The sequence below is a fragment of the Diorhabda sublineata genome, chromosome X (genome assembly GCF_026230105.1).
Source record: "Diorhabda sublineata isolate icDioSubl1.1 chromosome X, icDioSubl1.1, whole genome shotgun sequence".
In the NCBI taxonomy this organism is placed as follows: Eukaryota; Metazoa; Arthropoda; class Insecta; order Coleoptera; family Chrysomelidae; genus Diorhabda; species Diorhabda sublineata.
In genome coordinates, this window is record NC_079485.1 from 38,237,189 (window position 1) to 38,258,341 (window position 21,153).

A 21,153-nucleotide genomic window follows, 5' to 3' on the forward strand; every position below is an offset into this window, starting at 1 on the left:
CACGAAAAGTGACAATACCGCAACTAATCAGATGAACTCCAAACGGAGAAAAGTGCTTCCCGTCACGTATTCAGCGTTAGTACGCATTGTTATCCAAGGGTAGTACATTATTGAAGGAGATCAAGTCAAATTCTATTTTTTCTTTCTTTTTTTGTTTGTAATAAAATTATTCGCGGTATTTTTCATTCCACCTCATAGTATTAAAAAAACCAAAGACGTCATTTCAGATGAAGAAAATTGTCTCGCTGAATAACCGCCCAACAATAAATAACATTCATTTTCCGAGAGCCTTTCAAGGTCTCAAATTAGTTATCAGTATCAAAGTATCAGTTTTAAAATTTCAGTTATTTACTATTCTACCCTATAACTTTCCCAAGTTGTTGATAGTATGGTTAGTTTCATTTTTGTCATCGGGAATTAAACTGACTTTATAGCAAGAAAATAAAACCGGCACTCATTTCAATAGAACATGGGATGACAGCGAAGCAATCCGACCTGTTAATTTTCGTCTCTACTCGCTGACTTACCCTTCAAAAATTTCGAGACTCGTATTTCCATAGAATCATTAAAAATGAAGTCAAAAAGTGATATATTTTCCATTAAATATAAATTTTTTGTATCAGACGTTCAATTTCCTCTAATTTAATTGGAGGAAAAATATGTATATAACAAATGGTAGTTCTCTTTCCACACCTGTCGTCACTCGTTTAAATATATATAAGAGTAAAGAAGTGGAAAAATTAAGAACATTAAGTGACAAACGTGCCTATCACTTTTTGACATAATCATTATGTCTACTCAGGCACGAAACCAATTTGCTTATCCCGTCCGGGTAGAAATTAGACCTCTGTTGATTAAGCCAGTTATTGTCGGATTTTTTGACATTACTGTCTATAAGGGGTGCTGGATAAGGGCTCACTCAATCACAAAAACAGAAAATAGTCACTGCGTTCCCGATTTGGTTGGCTGACTTCAGATTTCCCGTCTGAACAACAAAAATTTCTGCATTGCTTTACCATGACATCTTCACTTTATACGCCGGGTCGTTTGCGCCGGATTGACTGTATATAATCACGTTTAAGTACAATAATGATCTGGTAATGCTCCAAACAATCTATTAGAATGACACTACCAAAATTCCAGATTTTGATCGTAATAGCTTTACTAAAAGAGGTTGTAATCTCAAATTTTTTTTTGTTAGTTATTCAGCATGTTTCACCGAGAGTTGCTGGTCGATTATTTTTATTTATTAATTCATTTCGCACCTTACTGATTTCCGTCTATCTTCTCTTCGTCGTAAACTTCCACAATCTGTGAACATGAGATGCGGATACAATCTTTGATTACAAATATCGCATCACGCCTTGAATTTACACACGAGACCAATTTTTTAAATATCTTGTAGTCCGTCCTAAACCCTCTGGATAATTCCACTATTTACCGGCATACCACCGATATAGTACCTTGTTTGTTATCATTTCTCATAAAATTAAAAGAAAATTTTTGATTTAAAATTGGTTTTTAGTCTTTATCAAATTATTATCAGTCTTTAAAAGATTAAAAAAAAACTAATTTTAGAAGAGTTCTAAAATCATGACGATTTAGAAACAAAAAATCAAATCAAAATTATAATTATAAAAATAAAAAGGCTCCCGGAATAGATAAAGTAAAAACTGAAGCAATCAAAAATATTTGCCAACATATAGTCGGTCCTTTGAAACATATTATAAATAATTCGTTTAGGCAGGAGACAGAAACTTATGACAAATTAACGGCCGATTTCCCTCCTTTCCTTTGCAAAGATTTTTGAGAAGGTACTTAATGAAAGAATTCTTGAATGTTTAAGAAAATATTCCATCATCTCCGAGAAACAAGTTGGCTTTAATAAAAATAAATACACAAGATTTTGTCAAAAAAATTCACTTCAGGAATTTATTACCCGCTTGAAATGTTAGATTTCGGATTTCAGGGGCGTCCTGGAGACACCTTCACAGACAGAAAACAAAACACCAATATAAAAAACTATGTTAGTGAAGATGAGACGTTGAACTTTGTGGTATCTCTCAGGAAACGGTTGGTTGTTGGTACCATCCTCCTCACCTTTTTTTCATTTCCTTTCCTTCACCTTTTTCCTTCCGTGAGGACAACGTTGTACTTGAAAGGAACTCAAAATGTTAACAGAAACAAACCTCAAAATTCTTTTTGAACTTTTAACTGTAAATTATAAAAAAAAACATTATTTACGCCTCTCACATAATATAATAGTAGAACACTTGACACTTTTAGTACCAATGACATTAATATAAAGCCACTAGTGATATTAAATACCTGGAGACCTTGATCCTTATCTAAGATGGAATCATCACATCGAGACTGTAACAAACCCAAGTCAAATATTGTATGGAGTTTTGGCTTGGGGAGGGAGTATACTGCGTCTGTCTGAGCACAAAAAATCGATAATTCTGATGAATCTGATCAGGATCACGGCAGGAATTTATGAAATCATCATATTGTCATCGGTTCTCAATAAGTGTGCTAAATTTCAACTAAATCCGGCGTATTGAAGTGCTCGAAAATCGAGTTCCATGATTCCGTTACATCCTTACATACCAAGCTAATATAAGCGTGTAAAATAAAAAAAAATCAAGCAAACTATATACAAGTCAATGAAATTGATATTCAATTAACGTCTCGTAAATTGGATGTGCTCTACATACTCTTCGTAGGAAACAGAATCAATTTCAGAATTTAAATTATATCGAATTATCACAAATACGTGCACTACCCAGTTTTGATAAGATTATTTGTTCTAGCCATCATGGATGAAGAATAAAGAATATTGGGATAAAACATTTGAAGATCGGTATGAACGCCAAAAAATGGACCCCGAACGACCACCTCTGAAGGTAAGTGTTATATAATTACAATGAAATTCAAAAATCCTCCTCTGGTATATTTGGGACGGATATACATAAACTAGTGATAATTTGAAGTTGTAAACTGGCCACCAACTAGTTATACCAATATTGTTTGTGTTTATGTAGTTTTGATGGGTTAAATCAGTAGCCAAATTTAGATATGCAATCAATAACAGTTCACGAGGACAGTATATGATGTACACATCATTGAAAAAACTGTGTTTATATTTCAATATATTCTCACACAGTTTTCAGAACGTCTGACCAAAGTCTCTATCCTACAGTTATAATATGATGCATCTTTAGAATCAAAATGCTTGCTAAACTTCATCGTCGTTGTTAAATCGTTCACCCATTATCTCGCCCTTCAATTTTGCGAACAAAGAATAGTAGGATAGGGCCAGATCAGGACTATATGATGGGTCTCCAATCTCTGTGAAGCTACATTCGTGTACAGTAGCCTTGGAAATTTTTTAACGCTGCCTTAGTGAATCCGAGTAATATGCCGCGGTCACGGTTGTATTTGATTCCTTATAGTCAATCAAGAGGATACCCTCGCAGTCTATCGACGCTGTTTTTGTACTGTACTGATAATTCGAGTCGGATTGGTAGCTTGTACTAATTTTTTATATTTAAATGCTTGTGTAGGATCCTTAGAAAACTGGTTTTGGAAATTCTGTTTGCAGTTTCTTTTGTTTTTAGCGCCGGTCACTTAAAACATTTTCTTTTACTAATTCAATGTTTTCTGGAGTAGTCACAGGACCTCCCGCATGTTGGTCACCTTCTAATGATTCTCGTCTCCAACGAAACAACTTGGGCCAATTTTTAATTGTTAAACATGATGGACACAAGTCGCCGTAAAACAACCTTCATTCTGTTATTGATTTGAGTTGGTGTTGATCCTTCTTCAGTTAAAATTTTGTAATAGCGCGAAACTAAATTTGAAATATTTTTCAAAACGACTTGACTGATTGGTCGTTTGAGCTCTTGTTCAATGAATTGGATCGAAGAAGCAAGTTAAAACTTTGTATATAGTTTTTTTTTTCACTGCAACGTGTTGGTTACGCTTTAACGTGGTATTTACACTATTACTCGGAACTTATGTTAGAAAATAATGTGATGAAAAACGCACCGGTCCCTGTATTTTTGCATGTTTGAAATCGACCAACCAGAACGACCAATACTTCGTGTACCCCCTTGAATTTGGTTATAATAACGCTACGAGAAGACATCGATAACTCTTAGATTATACCTTAGTTGAACTTAAGCAAGCAACCCCATAGGCGTGCTGTGTGGTACACGAGGTTGAATAGAGAGAGAATCATAAGTAGAAAGAAACCAATTGCTGGACCAAAAACTTATGAACTGTTTCATTCTCTCACTACATAAATTCTTATAGTTCTATGTCACCTAAATAATCGTAATTTTTATTATAATTATAATGATCTACAGCTGTTGGTTGGGATATTTTGTGTCGGCAATTTCACCTACTTTATTTGAATTTTGGGTGGTTATATTTTTTAGATTATTTTTGGTGGTATTAGCTAGTTGGGCAGGCTCATCCCTAAACGTATTAGAGAGAGCTAACACCAGCTTTGTTTTAATTCATGAATGCCAAACATAAGTTTTTATTATTAGTTTCAATTATTCTTATACTCTATTTGGAAAGAGCGTGGAGTAATAAATGCTCTTCATAAATGGAAAACCCTGAAATTTTTAGTACGGTACTTTACGTCCAAAATTTGAAATATTTAAATATGCCAATGATAAATAAGTAACTGGACAGAGATATATTTTCCCCATAATTGAACGTACTAAAATGTAAGCGATTATCTAGATAATCCGAATGGCCATCCTTTTCTTTCCAAAATTGAAGGATATCTTTATTTCTCTCTCTATTTTAATACTTTCACACCAACCTCTGAATCCGAACCATCATGGCCGTTGCAATGGGTTTTTCGTAATTAATAAAATATTATTATTGCTTTCCAATATATACATTTATTTTTATTTAATTATTCACAAATACGAGTAAATACATGTAAGTATGAAAAATAAAAATACTAAACTACACACAACTATTATATATACACTATATACATACTTATATACTATATTATATACAACAGTCTACAAATATTTCCCGTAACATATTTAAAGTATGTACATATTTGCAATATATGTATTTTATCCCGAAGAACTAGTGGATGAATTGTTTAAATTAATCATGAAAGGTTCTACAGTTTGATCAATAATGTTGTCTAATTCCCACATTTTTTCTTCCTGTTTGTCCCGAGTGGTAACTGGCGTCGTCAAGAACAATTACAGATCCGGCTGGAATAAGATCTAGCATTTGTATAAAGTATTCCTCGAACATATCTGCATTCATATCCTCGTGATAGTCACCGGTTTTTTTATTCAAATAACAGTAGGCCACCATCAACAAAACCACTGTCACTGCCAATATGTGTAACTATTAATCGTCTGCCTTTCCCTGATGGAGCTCTCAATCCTGTTGATAATCCCTCCAAGAAAGCTTGTCTAAATTGTTAACCGTCTTATCTCACCATATTTTTCCTGCAGTGTGTCGCTCGTTAACCCAATTTTCGTCCAAATAAAAAATAGTTTTTCCTTCCTCCCGGAGTTTCTTAATCGTCTCTAAATAAGACCTTCTCCAACACACGATTTCTTCGGAATCTTTTAAATATGAATTTTTACGTTATTTTATGGATGTTTTAAATTAATGATACTCAAAATGTGAGGCTTTGGAATAATGTAAATCCTTACATATCGCTAAAAACATACATAGGAATTTACAAACTTGAATGATTGCACTGGAATCATTGAAAAATGCAACTTTGGGTCTATTTTTAATACGTTTTTATTAGCTTGGTATCATGAAAAAATCGAATTTGTACATCTATCGAGGACTGGCGACAAAATAATTTCATAAATTGTCCGATTATCCTCATCAGATGATTCAGAATTAACTATTGTTCGCATATCTCATAACAAAATAAGTTGCTGCACGTGTCGTGTCAGCGGTTAACAGAAGATTGATGCGTGTATGGTACTATATATTTGCGCTATAGTCGTAATTATTTGAAAAAACAGGCTTTTGTAGCTAACTGAACACAAAAATTTGAGAAGCTGGTAAAAGAGGGTGATTAAGAAAAAATTTCTATTTCGAAAACTTAAATCATGCTTCATTTATTACCGACTGACGTGTGATTCTGATTCGAAACAAGCGATAGTTGAAATAGTTGACCATTGTTATGCGCTATGTTTCATCGTTCACAAAACGGAATGAAGCATTAATAGTTCAATTTGATAATCTCCATATACCATATATAAAATAGCTTTATTAAAAAATTATTCATTTAAGAATGTTACAAATTCTAACCTAACCAATTATTTAATAAATAGTTTTAAAAAACTAAAAAACACGCTTTTGGAGCACATCAAACTAAATTAATTAAAAATAATATATATATAATTTTTTAAACTTTATTCATTTTTCACTTTTTAGTTTCATATGCTATGAAAGCGTATTGTTTGGTTTTTTTAAACTATATATAAATAATATATATATATATATATATATATATATATATTCCACTTTTCAGTTCTAATTATTGTCAAAAAAAATTTTTCTTCAAGCTCTAGTCATTAGTATTGTAAATCTCCAACAGAGAGTGCACGGATGTAAAATTCTTCTTGAAAAATATAAAATTTGATGTGTTAAATTCTAAAGTGTATTAATGCAGGTAGTCTAGTAAATCTCCAACAGAGGGCATACAGTTGTGAAATTTATGTCGATGTGCAGAGAAAATTTGTAGTGATAATATCTAAAAAAAATTTGCCGAAAAAACAAACGTGAACGGGAGTGCACGTCAGTGCAGAACCGCGTCTTTTTCCACTCGGCTAGCGAAGGCAATTAAAGTGGTGGGATATACTAACAATAATAAGTCACTTGCTCTCAGTCCAAAGGAGAGTTACAAAGAGAGAAACAAACTCACAAACTCACATACAGGTGAAGCTGATAAAAACGTGTTAAAAACGGTATAGTTTATGAGAATATATATAATATAAAATATAATTCTTAAATTAGTATAAAAACATTTCAAAAATTAGACTGTAATTTACTTCTAAGAGCATTTTAATAACAATTGGTCGCAGTTTTGCATAACGATGATAAAAGCATTAGTTATTTCAACCGACAGGGAAAATTACATTTCAAAATTTTACTTCTAATAGTACAGATATGAAAATAATTCAAATTCGGTTATGACGCGACTTTTTTTTCTTGAAACTATACTGGATCTGCATTCTAGATCCTAGACCTAGATCCTAATCTCGTAATCTCCCCAGATCGCTTTTCCGGAGTAGCAACGACTCAGGTACACATTACATTAACGTTGAGAAATTGTTTTTTTTTTAATACTTTCACTGAGAAATTGACTAAAAAAGTTAAATAAAGATATTTTGACCTCATATATTAGATTAACAGCTAAATTCAGTGTACTGTTGGATGAAACTCTTGGTTTTTTCAAATACGAATAACATTACCACCGCTTCCACCATGCGCAAGGTTCGAGCACTAATCCAGTTTCTTCACGCAAGTTACCATCCGTGGATATCATCTGCTACCGATTGTGGTCTATGTGAAGAGTCCGTTCTGCAAATTATGCAAGGCATTTGCTTAAGGTCGCATGGAAGAAGAAGATGAAGTCCGCCGGCCTCGGATGTAGTTGTCCAGAAAACCAACAGTAAACTGCTCAAAGATCAGGGGATCACTATCCGTGAACTGGTTAAATGCATTCTTGAAGCTTGCCATATCACATTCGAAAGAACTTCAACAGAAACGTCAGGTTGTCGCAAGGCAAGTGCCCGTTGGGTCCCCCGTATGCTGACTGACGGACACGAGGAGGAAACAATACAACAATCTCGTTAGTGGCGTCAATTTGGTTATCGGCATCAAAGAAATTCAAACAAACACAGTCAGCAAGAAAGCTTAAGGCGGCTGTAAAATGGGATACTCCTCATGAATTTCATGCAACCTGGAATAATAAATATTGTGAAATATTGACCACCGGAGAGGACGACTGACGGAAGGAGTTGTGCTTCTTCACAAGTTTCTGACCCACTTTAAATACAGGATCTTTTGAAGTAATTTGGGTGGACATTGTGCACCATTCCCCATATACTTAGACCCCCAGCGATTATCACCTTTTTTCAAAGCTAAAATAACACTAAGGTGTTGAGAAAAATTGAAACTATGTTGAAAAATAGACAACAGTGTAAGCTTTTCAACGATTTCTCAATTAATAACAATAAACGATGTTTTCTATTTGTAAAAAAATATCCCTTACTTCTAGTACAACTCTCGTAGAAATATTTAGATTCGACTGAAGCTTTAGATATTTTAAATCCATATTTCATACACAATATTTCTATCAACGTTAATTTGAATATTGAATTTTGAAATCTATGAATTTAAAAATTTTTACAAGAATTAACACCACCGAAAATCTTAATTAATTATTTCTTTTTTGTGACATAGGATGACACGAATTGAAGTTTAAATATCTTGAGGACCAAGTTGGTTTCGTATACCATTCTGTTCTTATGCTATTTTATTTTATGTAATGTGACATCAAGAAAATTGATTCTACTATTTTGCTTGACCTTGATTGTGAATATTCATATCAAGTTTGCTTAGGACAGTTTCCTCAAGATCTTCCATTACCAATTGTGCTATAACACTTGAAATGGAAGCTCCCATAGCACAACCATCAATTTGTTTGTATGTTTCATTTTCATATTTGAAATATGTTGTTGTAAGTGTGAGTTGTATAACTTTTATAAATTCGTTTTGAGGCATTTCTGTATATTCTTTAATTTTGTCCCATTTTTTATTAATATATTTTTTACAATGGTAATAGGAATATTTGTATATAAAGAAACCACATCTAACGAAATAAATACATATTCGTTAAGAATTTTGTTACTTTTAATTTTTTCTTGGAAATCTCATGTGTTTTTGATATAGTATTTGTTTTGATATAAAATGTTTTTCACAATATTTTTAAAATAATTAGATAATGGGGTGAGAGGAGTTTAATTACTTGAAACAATCGGTCGAAGGGGAATGTCAGGTTTGTGCAGTTTTGATAAACCATACATTTTAGGGGATAAGGTGTTGTGAATTTTAATTTTTTTTGCATCTGATGACGAAATGGAAATGAAAAAAAGAGAATTTTTAGAAATGCTTCATATTCATAAAAACGGAAAAGCTATAAATAATAAAAAAACCAAATAATTTAAATAAAATTTCGTAAATTCTAATAAAACTACAAATAATTTAATATTTGGGATATAAGAACCGCATCGAAAATACTCGACTCTCCCACTTTGAGGCCATTATCAAGAGAAGGGTGGGGGTAGAGATAGGGTGGTTATTCGTTCATTGGTAAGTGGTAAGTGATACGATTCCGTGGTCTCAATCTGCAACAAATCACCCGTTTTTTCGGTTGATTCCAAATTCAGTATTTTGACAATGTATTCTGCCGTTCTTCAAAAGAGAAAGTAACTACTTTCCTGGCTAATGCCTCGACGAATATTGAATTACAACTCCTCTGAAAAGCGTGATGTCTGTAAAACAGAAGAGACTCAAAATCAAGAACATTTAGATGCATTAATTTATATATATATATATATATATATATATATATATACCAAATTTTAGAATTCCATTATAACCGACTTCACGCTATATATCGTTCGTGACATTATTTCCTTTATTCATTATTTATTAAAAATGATTGGAATTATTGCTATTTGTGGGAACAGAAAATTAACAGTTAATTACTGGTTATATTATAATGTTGAAACTAATTATTTCTAAAAACACCAAATAATTATCAGGCTATCAAGTAGAAATAGTTATATATCTGTCATTAAGGTCGTGGGATTCCATTGCTGTTACTAGGTTCACTTATATTGAAGTCCATTTAAAGAGATGGGGGAGAGTGAGTCCGGTTTATCGAGTGATTGTTACAGAATTCGTTGATAAATCCGTTTTCACTGTATTAAAAGTAATCTAGCCAACTAGATAAAATTAAAGTCTATTTCAGAAAGGTGTAGAGGAATAAAATGGGGAATTCCGTCCAGTTCAGCTAAATTTCGGTGTCGGCCATATGTGTAGGTCTTGAAATATTGTGTAGAAAAGTTCAGGCAGACCAGTAAAAGTCCTTGATGAAGACACCAAAAATGTAATTCAAAGAAAAGTTTACTCTTTTATTTTAAAAAATAAATACCCACCTTAGATGAGATTTTAATGGAGCTTGGCCAGGATGACAGTATTCCGTTGATAACTAAAATACTTTGAGAAATATGGATTTTGCCTGGGAAAAGCATAACCGCAAAGCACTTTTACTGGAAAGCGATGAAATTGTTTGTTGGCGACGAAAATACTTAAGAAGTATAAAGCAGTACAGAACAGAGCAGTGGATTAATGAAGGTTATACAGTACCAAAAATGTGGCAAGACAAAAATATAACCAGTGCTCGCCAAGCTTTCATGAAAGGTCTGTCAACGGGTACTAAGGTGCCTTCAGGTACAGGGGAAAAGATTAATAATCGTCCATATTCGGATTTTTTTGAAGACTATTTTGGTGAAAGGATAAAATATCTTCCGGCTGATTCAGTAGTAGTTATGAGAGAAGACTCCAACTTCATCTTGGAGAAAACAAGAAATTATTGACTAGTTAACCACCAAAAGTATTGAATTTGAAGATAATTTGATAAAAAAAGAACTATTAGCTATAGCAAATTTACACAAACATCGTTTTATGAAATACGCCGTGGAAGATATAGCTACCTGAGCTGCTGGTGTTCAAATGGGAAAGCTATGGTTGATTTGATTTTTTCTCGGAATGAAATTACTTTTCAAAATAGACCTCACGCCGTTGGTGTAGCCGTATTAGAATATCTACTCACCTCTATTTTTTGGTAGAGTTTGCTGAATTGCATTGGTATTCAGACAAATGACCATAGAAGAATTATTTTATGATATTATAAAGCAATGAAAGTTATTGCGCTATTCTATATTTTTTTTCTTAGATTCATTAATATTTCACGCAGCATTGCATTCGTTTTTCTTAACATTTTTAAGTCGTCATCCGAGAAATATCGTGCAACGCTAATATGTCTTTTTGTAATATATATAAATGCACTGGTAAAAACTGTTCCGTGCGGATAATTATTTGTGATTTGTTAAACTAATAAAAAACAAACGAACAATTTGTTCCTGATTGTAACGTGAAACGAATGTAGTTTCTTTGGCTTGCTTTCACAATGGTTTCCACTTTTAAACGGTACCTACCATCTAGGAAATCAATACAAACTAATTGTAAAGTAGAGCAGTTACAGCATATTTATAATCCGGGCCGAAACAATTTGGAATATATCAATTAGATCGGTAGATCGTGAAATTTGATTACTTTTATCGTGTATTAATCTCTTTTTGTACGGGGTGTCCCAATAAGAATGGCTCTTGGAAACTTATTAAAAATGTCTCAGCATAATATAATAAAAAATTCAAAAAAGGAAATTTAACAAAATCAGCCGTAATATAAACGACCACCGCATTCATCGGAATCTGTGTACATATTACAAGTCTATTTATTTAAATAAGCAGTGGGAATAACGTACATAACTTTCTACGTTTCTACTAATTCGATTTTTATCAACTTAGTACAGGTTCATGTATAAATAGAATGAGTGATATCTAGAATTATTTTGATAAGTAGCTAAGATTATATACTCGATAGATCTGGCAATCTGCGAAAGAGAAGGGGTAAGGCCATTAAGGAGGTGAACTGGCAAAAAGCGGTCCAGCATGTCATTAAAGAAGAGGAGAAAATGTGGGATCTTAACTACTTGATCGATCGGACTGTCGACCCGTTAATTATAACGTCAAGAGGAGATGATAGTTCCTCAGATGATGAAGAATATTATGATTTTTTCTAATTTAATTTCTGTATAATCTCTTTTTCGTATAATGTTCAATAAAAATAAGTGTACCTATTACTATGCACATAATGCCTAATTTTTATACTGTTAAAATAAAATTCTTTCCTTTTTACGAGTATCCTACCGGCACGCCTTTGGCACCATATTTTCAGTGTATGTAAGTGGATAACAATAGGATAAACCCATAAATTGACCCCAACCCGGGTGGTACTACCTGCACTTGATAAAAAATTTTTTACAATGAAATCAATGCCAAACTATGAAAGTGGTTTAAATATTCGTTGAGTCACTCTGTGGTCCCTTTGCATACCTAATGTGATTTTTTTGCTCTACACCTTTCTGAAATAAACTATAGAGATTGTCAAAGTACCTTAGACCTGACTCTAAATTAAATACATATTGTAATTATCATGACAATTGAAAAATTTATAGTAGTGCATTATTTATCAATGATAAGTGATAAGTGCCGTTAGAATTCATTCGATGTATTTTCTTATCACACCTCGTACGTGTGTGGTACATTCCAATAACAAAATCATCAGTTCAATGAACACTTATCAGAAACTTGGAATATTAAGTTGAGTGAATTACAAAAAAAATAACAAAATCATTTTAGAAAAAACACTTTTACACACACAAATTATGCTTCCTTAATTATAATAATAATAATGCCTCCGTCAACACCAACGTAGTTCTTAATAACACCGTCATTTTCTATTCTCACTGTTCAATAAATCTAAATAATATTTGAATTACAATTTGTATAAACTAGCCAAATCATAAATTCCAACATTGTGAACCCTCAAAAAGAGTTTCAAAATCCCATAAAGTGGATAGAAAGAAATCTTTTTAATTATCAAGTGAATTTTCTTTCATGTATTTATGTATAGCAGTTTAAAAGTAACAGTTCTCGTTCACTCCACACTAGAGTACATTAATAGTATTCTATGGTTTTAGTTGACATGAGAATGAGATATTAGAATTAGTTGTCAAAATTACTGTATTAGAATTTTGGTGTCAAAATTATTTGTGATTATGGAAGATATAATTAGCGGCTTCGTAAATATTATCAAAGAAACAATCGTGGTTTACATATATTCATATCCACGGTTTTCCATAGAAATATGTTTGGCTCTGATGATATGTGTGAGTTTATTACTTTGTTTATTTGAAATTAACAAGGTATATAGAGCAAACGGTGATGCACTGGTCAAACTTAAATTGCAACGTTTAAATGAAGTTGACTGCTGCGCAAGAGGTCAAATAGTTCCTCGGAGAGATGAAACACCTACCAGACTATTACATTTTGCTCCATGTAGAAAAATAGATAGGGAGAGAAGTACAAAATCAAATTTTGGAAAAGAAATGACCCGAAAGAAGTCTTTGTTGTTTGATAAAATAGACTATCTTCTATCTACTACACCTAGCGAGTATTTGAGAAAATACAAACACAGCAAAAACAGAGAAGATGAACTTAAGGACGACATTCCATCGCTGACTTCTTCATTTGAAGACGAGCAGAATGATGAAAACAAAGACTTGAAAGTGATATTTATCAGGAAAACTCTTAGGGAAAGTGTGAACCACATGAAGAAAAACTTTGAAAGCCCAATTTTAGATGATTCTAAAACGAGTTTTCTAGACTCTAATAAAACCAGTTTGAACAGTGTTGTATATAACAATCAAGTGGATAGTGGAAAATGCATGAGAAACTTCTATTTTGTTCCATGCAGAAAACTAAATATAAACAAATGTTCCAAAACAGACTTTGGGTCGGTAATACCCCGAACAAAATCTTCGTTATCTAATAGAGTAGACTATCTCTTATCTACTACACCCAGCGAATACGTAAAAAAGTGCAGAAAAAATAGAGAAGCTGACCTTCACCACAACATCCAATCACGAAGAAAGTTTCGGAATAACGAAGACAACGGCTTGAAAAAGTTATTCCAACAGACTCGTAGGAACAGTTTAAACCACAAGAAAAATTTTGAAAATCCAATTTTAGATGATTGTGGAAAGAAATTTTCAGTCTTAGATAGAGACGACTTGAGCAATGTCACATATAATAATGAAACGGTAGAAACAGTAGCACAAGTTGAAAGTTTCAAACAAGAGAGTGAGGGAAAGAGGAAAGAAGCGAACATAAACGAGAAGGGAGATTTAGATAAACTGTCTCAAGATGCAGTCGCTGAAATAGATGAATACAGTAACTATTCAGATAGAAGCCTACAAATTTTGCAGATTTGAAAGATTCATTAGGATATTTTTAAAATGAGATAACTATGATTGTAGAATGTATTGAAAAAATATTGTATCAATATTAAATTACATATATTTCGGTAGCATTCCTATTCTTCCTTTTTGTTAGCCAAGAATATCAATCAATAAATCCATATTTTTGAAAAAAACTGCACATTTACTTTAATGTTCAACCAAAAAATCATTATATTTTTTTTATCAAAGAAGTTTTTAATTTGGGTTGAAGAACAATTAGAGCCTATAATACTAAATATGCAATTTCGAATGTGGTTCCAATCTTATTGAAGATTGACGAAGTCATGGATGCGTGGCAAATTTTGTAAGTGTGAACCAGTCAATAGTAGCAAATGTATGGAAAAATACAATTTTATAAATCATATAGTTATCCACAAATTTTGAAAGAGGCTCTGTTAAGTGTTAGGACGGAAGATCCTTCTAGGGGTCATACGAAATAGTACTTGTAGGGGTGTTGTTAACTGCTTATAAATATATTAGACATATTCTTGATCAACGTGTTATTCTTGACGCTCTATTTGTTACTGATGACTTCGTTTAAATATACGCTCTAACGTAGCAAGGATTGTAACTGAGTACCTTCAGGAAGTTAATATTCCCGTTGTAAACTGTAAATGTTAATATTAATAAGCTACTTTTATGCTGAAATGATGAAAAGTTTAAAAACCACAAACTTCAGCAACCTATCAATGATGCTGCTAATAGTAGTCAGCCATTTCATGGAAGTAATTAATTTATAAACCTCAAAAAACCATAGACAAATGAAACAACCCATCAGCTGATCGCATTTACCCACCGGTCTACCAGGTAAGAAAGGATCAATATCACAAGGACACGATTAACTCCATATACTCTAAAAACAAAAATACTCTCGGAATATTGGACTTTATCTGAGGAATGTGCTCCCAAGGAAGCAGCAACGAGGTGTTCACTATCTATTATTCTTCTCTTCTCACTCAGCTTTTTTTTTAAATTATTCAAAATAGTGACTCATTTATAACGAATATTCCGTCTTACCTAATGCATAATAAAGACACAATCTGATGAACAACATTCATTTATTTCAGGTAATAATCGTACCTCATTCGCATAACGACCCAGGTTGGTTAAAAACCTTTGAGCATTATTTTCATTCATCTTCAAGGCAAATTATGAATAATATGGTGGCAAAGATGCAACAATACAAGAATCTTACTTTCATGTGGTCCGAAATATCTTTCCTCAATGTGTGGTGGGAGGAAGCACATCCTAGTAAACAACGAACGTTGAAAGAATTGGTGCATTCCGGGAGGCTAGAGATTACAACAGGGGGATGGGTAATGACGGACGAAGCCAACTCACATTTATATGCTATGGTCGACCAGCTTATTGAGGGTAAGGCATTTAATAACTTACAAAATATATAGAAAAATTTTAATTAAAGTACTAAAATATAATAACTTTGAAAAAGTAATGTTTTGGTTAAGAGACGTCATTAGTAAACTATCAAATGCCAAAATTAAGGTTCGGTACTACATAATTTTCAAAAACTTTTCATACGTTTAATACTTGGTTCAATTTTGTTAATCGCTCGAAATTATATGTGCTCTAAGTGATAAAGTAGCAAAAGTAGCACCGTCTTATGATATTTTATAAATCTAAGCAAAATATTTATGCAGTAGAACACATTTTAATGATGATTACCCCAGTTCAAGAACTTATTTGAGAAGTTGGATAGTAAGTTTGGAATACTAAATCATACAAAACACTGACAACAAATTTCTTATAGTAACGCAATTGATTCAATGGCAGAAATGGTAGTGAGTTCTACTACTTTCACAACCCAAGTTAAATTTACCTGTAAATTAGTAAAAGGCTATGCTGTACACGGCAATAGTGAGACCAATCATCTAGTATGAAGTGGTATGGGGCACAAGAATAGGACTTAACACTACAGTTGCACTATAAGTCATACTAAATCTCCCACATCTCCTAATATTATTGAAGAGTGTGGCGAAAAAACCTCACTCAGAATAATGTTCTAAACTGAAACTGCTCTAAAAAAAAGATCAAATCTGGGATATGCCTCTGGACGAAATCCCGCGAAAATACAACATTTAGAAACACTTTACCTCAAAACTAAGCTGTAGAAGTAAATTATATCAAACCGCTATACTAGAAATGAACAGAAATGCCATCAAATAGTATACGAATGGTTCAACAACACAAGAACTGGAATATGAGTGTACAGGACCAGAACCAAACATTTTGAATGGACACCTGAATACACTAGGCTTAGAAGGTAACATGCAGATTCTGCTACGCTATTCACATTCTCACGAAGTGAACTCCAGAGTATCTGAGAGCGTATGAATTAGAAGATCTATGGCAACGAGAGGCACATAAGTCGTGTTTGTGAAGATACCTTGTAAAACAACAGCAATGGACCAATTCAATCTATAAGATCTATCTTAGTATATTGCAAATTACCATAGAGATGCTTAATATGAACACTCAATAGATAATCCAGATAAATTATGAAATATGGAAAAAATAATAATGCTCCTATGAACTATTTCTAAAAACAACAGTTTCACCATAGGATATCGCACTGTCAAAAAGATGAAGTTCGCTTGTACAGATTTAATTCATCAATATAAAAATAATATTGTTATCATTGAATACGTTTTCTCAATATTTCTCCTGTGCATGTAGAACATACATTAACAATATCTCCGAAAATGAAAACTAATTTGAAAAATTTAGTACTATAATTTTGGCGTTAAAGAAACACTTTAAATATCTATTAGTAATCCACTGAAAATAATTGAATCTCAGTATTTTTTGTTAAATACGCAAAAATCAGTCTTACATCATTGAGACTCATTTAACATGAAAATAAAGTGTAGAAATAAATATTAACTAATAAAAATTTTATTTGATAAGTTTACAGGTCTATAGGTTATTTCTTATTTGTTTACGTTTACGACTATGAGTTCGAATTTTGCAGTTTGGAATCGTCAGAACATATTGGCTGGCGAAATAGCTTCTGTCCATAAACCTTCTCCCCTGTGGGTGTCGTATTACATTGGCTCAACATATCAAAGCGAATGATTTTTCATTTTGCCTTTCAAATTATTATTATCTCAATCGATTTACTGGCATATTTTTTTTATTTAGCTAAACTATAAAAATATATTAACTGTAGAAGACACCTTTCTCGAATAATCTTTAAATGAGAAGTCAATGGACCTAACAATTTTTTAAAATCGGAACAAATAAAAATCTCTCGGAATAGGTCTATTACATGTTTAAGTTTTGGAGTAATTGATAGTTTTATTTGTAGCAGCAATAATATTTATTGATTACATATACGGTTTAACGGGGTATTTTTGAATTCATCCTACGAAATTAACGGTTAAAATAATTGCTTCTTATTGAAAATCTGTGTCGTATATAGTTATATAAACCATAGTCTCTGCTCCAATTTTCGTTTTACTTATTCTTTGAATTATTTGCCGGTAAAGTCAGGTTGAAAGAGTTAAATGGATAGAATATATATATACATACATCACATTTCGAAATTTATCGCTTTTTGATATCGTATGGATTTTTAATTGATTTTATTCTTGTAGTCATAAATTTTCATGTGGTGTTACAAAGAGCTGGGAATATTGAAAGTAAAAGTATATTATATACGGTTTTGTAAAGATCATAGGAATTTGTAAAAACATTTATTTCCAATGTACCATTGTAAATTTTAATAAAAATTGACTTACCCTCTGGACTCCAACCCCACTTTTCGAGTACCTTGCTCATTAAAATCGAAATCGATCAATACCAAAACGACGAGTACATAAAAATTAGAATTCTTATCGATAGTGTGTTAAATTTTAAGATTATGTGCAAAAAGACATGTCTCAAATATTTAAACTGAAGTTCGATACAAATTGAAATGAAAAATTACAAAATCGAAGCTTTCTAAACGAGATACTGGACACACTGTTCATACTACCACTACACCAACACTCACAATCACACTGTATGACATATACCATTTACGTTCAGTCTCTGAAGCCGATAACTTGGCTATCGAAACGCGCGTCAGGTAATCTAATTGTGAGTTTTAGTGTACTATATAGTAGTAGTCAACAGTGTGTTCAATATGAATATCCTAACCAATGGTTCCAGGAATTCTTATTTCTAAGCAAGAGAAGCCGCAATTGAATTGAGAAGTTAATGTTAAAGTTTATCCTCTTCTTGTGGTGCCTATCCCTGACGAAAGTCGGCGATCATCATGGCAATCTTTATTCTGTCAGCTGCAATGTGAAAGAGTTAAGGGGAGGTTTTATTGAACATGGTTCTAAGGTAATTAAGCCAGGATGTTTATCTTCTTCCTGGACCTCTATTTTCAAATATTTTGGCTTGCAGGACGGCTTGGAGCAATGCATATCTGGATTCATTTCACATTATGTGGCCGAAGTACTAAGGTTTACGAATTTTTATAGTTATGAACAATTCTCATTCTTTTTCTATTGATTTGAGGACTTCTTCATTTGTTACCCAGACGGTCCAAGAGATTTTGAGTATTCGTCTTTAAAGGCACATTTCGAAGGCTTCTAATTTTTTGCTCATATCTCATTGTTTAACTCTTTATCTTGGAACTTGATTGATATAGAGATGGCTTTCTGTGATCCCATTTTTAACTTATAATCATGAGTTGTCAATTGTGTCGTCTGCATATCTGACGTTATTTAACCTGTACCCATTTAGCAGTATACCTTTTTCTGTCTCATATAGGTCTTCTCTTATATCCGCTCTGAGCACAAGTTGAAGGTAAGTTGGACTCCTCCCATCATTTTCACTTTTCTGGGTGTTCTAAGGTTTTCAGTTGGGTCCTATTAGGGGTTTCCATTTATTCTCAAGTCCTTAGTGTTCATTCCTGCTAATTTAAGTATCTCCATCATTCTTCCATGCTTCATTCGATCGAATGCTTTGTTTCAGGACCTGTACTGAGAATAATGCATCCCTCGTACCAACAGCATTCCTAAACCCGAACTGGTTGGGGGATATTCGGATCTCATATAATTTGTAAATTCTCTTGTGGACTACTTTGAGAAAGAGCTTTAAAAGTGGCACGTAAGACTAATCGTATGCATCCAGAATCATAAGTATATGCTGTTGAACAATTTCGTAATCAGGGCTGTCGTTTTTTCGTTGGTCTTCAAATAATTTTTCAAGGTATGTTTACCAATGTTTGATTTTATCTTCTTTATTCATGTTTATATTGTCATTGGCGTGTGATAACACTCCTTGTTGCCTTCATTTGTGGCTGTCATTTTTCTTTTGCAAGGCTTGAATCTCCTTATACCAAGTTTAATTAAGTACTTTATGGCGGGCAGTTATTATTAAGAGAATCATCCGTTGCAGGCATCGAAAACACCTCGATAGGTATAAAAACAATTTGTAGAACATCTCATTTACTTATATCTCATCTAAGGCTCTTTGTTGCAAAAATAATTGTAAATTGAAGATTCATTGCATTTTTACGGTTTTGAAAATAACTCGCTAATTTCAGCTCCTTACAAGTTTCAACATTTCTCGCAATTTCGCTCACCTGATTGTTTCTTTAACTTCAACAACGGTTAATCGAGTTCTCATTTGGATAATGTTCTGCAGATATCGTGATATCATAAATTCAACTCTAAACTTGAACAAGAACAAAGGATACGTCGAAATAATTCATTTCCTTCGTCAGTTACCTGTTAGGATTAAAAAAGCTCAAATGTAGGAGTATATGTTAAATGTATACCGTCAATTTTTGAATTTATCATGGCGCATTTTCGCATGAAAATTTATTTAAAAATCAGATACAGACGTTAACATTTTGGGCCGGGAACTAATACAGTTCAGATAATTCTACCAAGTATTCATGTGCCAAATTTTTCATTTTCAGTTTTCATATAGGTCTGACTCTTTAATTGAACTGTTACTGATTCAAATATAGATCTTTGATCTACATATTTACCGTTGAACTGTCAAAAATAAAAAAATTCCATAGACCTCTTAGACAATGAGTACAACTAATCGATATTTGACAGTTGATAATATGCTAATATTTTATTGACTATCACAACTCATTCTAATTTTGATATAGCGGTAATCAAATGAACAATTATTTCCTATAGTTGACATCGTGACTATGAAACCATATTTTCAATGAGGCTCAAATTCCGGGGAGGACGGTCCATGTGGGATAACTAATAAATTCCCGGTGGACCTACGTAGTAACTGCATATAGACCGAGCCGGTTCGGTGGGTCGGGATTAATAGCGGTACGATGTAGTTGAATGACTAAATTTTAATAAACAATAGAAAATTTGTAAAAAAATTGTGTACTCCTATTAACAGCTAGTGGTAAAAAGAGTTCTCACCTTAAAACTCAATTGACTGACTTTTTATGAAGGCGCTTCCTATAAAGAGTCACTTCTCAAAGAAAAACTCAATCTACATTAAAAAATAATCTATTTTTCAACATTATGTCCTGTCTAACCGCCCAAAAAAAATAAACTTTTAGAAGCAAAATGTACGAACGGTTCTGCCGTCACCTCTTCATTTATTTGAAACTGCTCTCCACCAAGCCATTGTTTACAGTTTGGGAAGAGAAATTAATTGGAGGGAGCCAGATCAGGTGAATATGGCGGATGAGGTAATAAATGAACATTAAGGGACATATAAGCAGGCGCATTGTCATGATGGAAAAAAACTTTTATCATCGACGAATGCGTTTGCATTTTCTCTGGGCGAAAAAACGGTTTTTCTTTCGTGAGAGTACGTTCCCCGGCTGAAGTCCACTGTTTCTATTGTATTTTTGTGTCTGGGGTCTAATAGTGTACCCAATATTCATCTAAATATCGACGGAAAAGTACACACATACTTTTCGA

At 32.8% G+C, this 21,153-nt stretch overlaps 1 protein-coding gene across 1 annotated transcript in view; it reads left to right on the forward strand.

The window, feature by feature from the left end:
* Positions 1-21,153, forward strand: part of LOC130451258 (alpha-mannosidase 2) — a 76,243-nt gene that overhangs the window by 38,701 nt on the left and 16,389 nt on the right. Inside the window, exons 4-5 of the mRNA XM_056790165.1 lie at positions 2,814-2,906; positions 15,298-15,604. Of these exons, the coding sequence (XP_056646143.1) occupies positions 2,814-2,906; positions 15,298-15,604 (400 nt within the window). The remainder of the gene's footprint in view (positions 1-2,813; positions 2,907-15,297; positions 15,605-21,153) is intronic.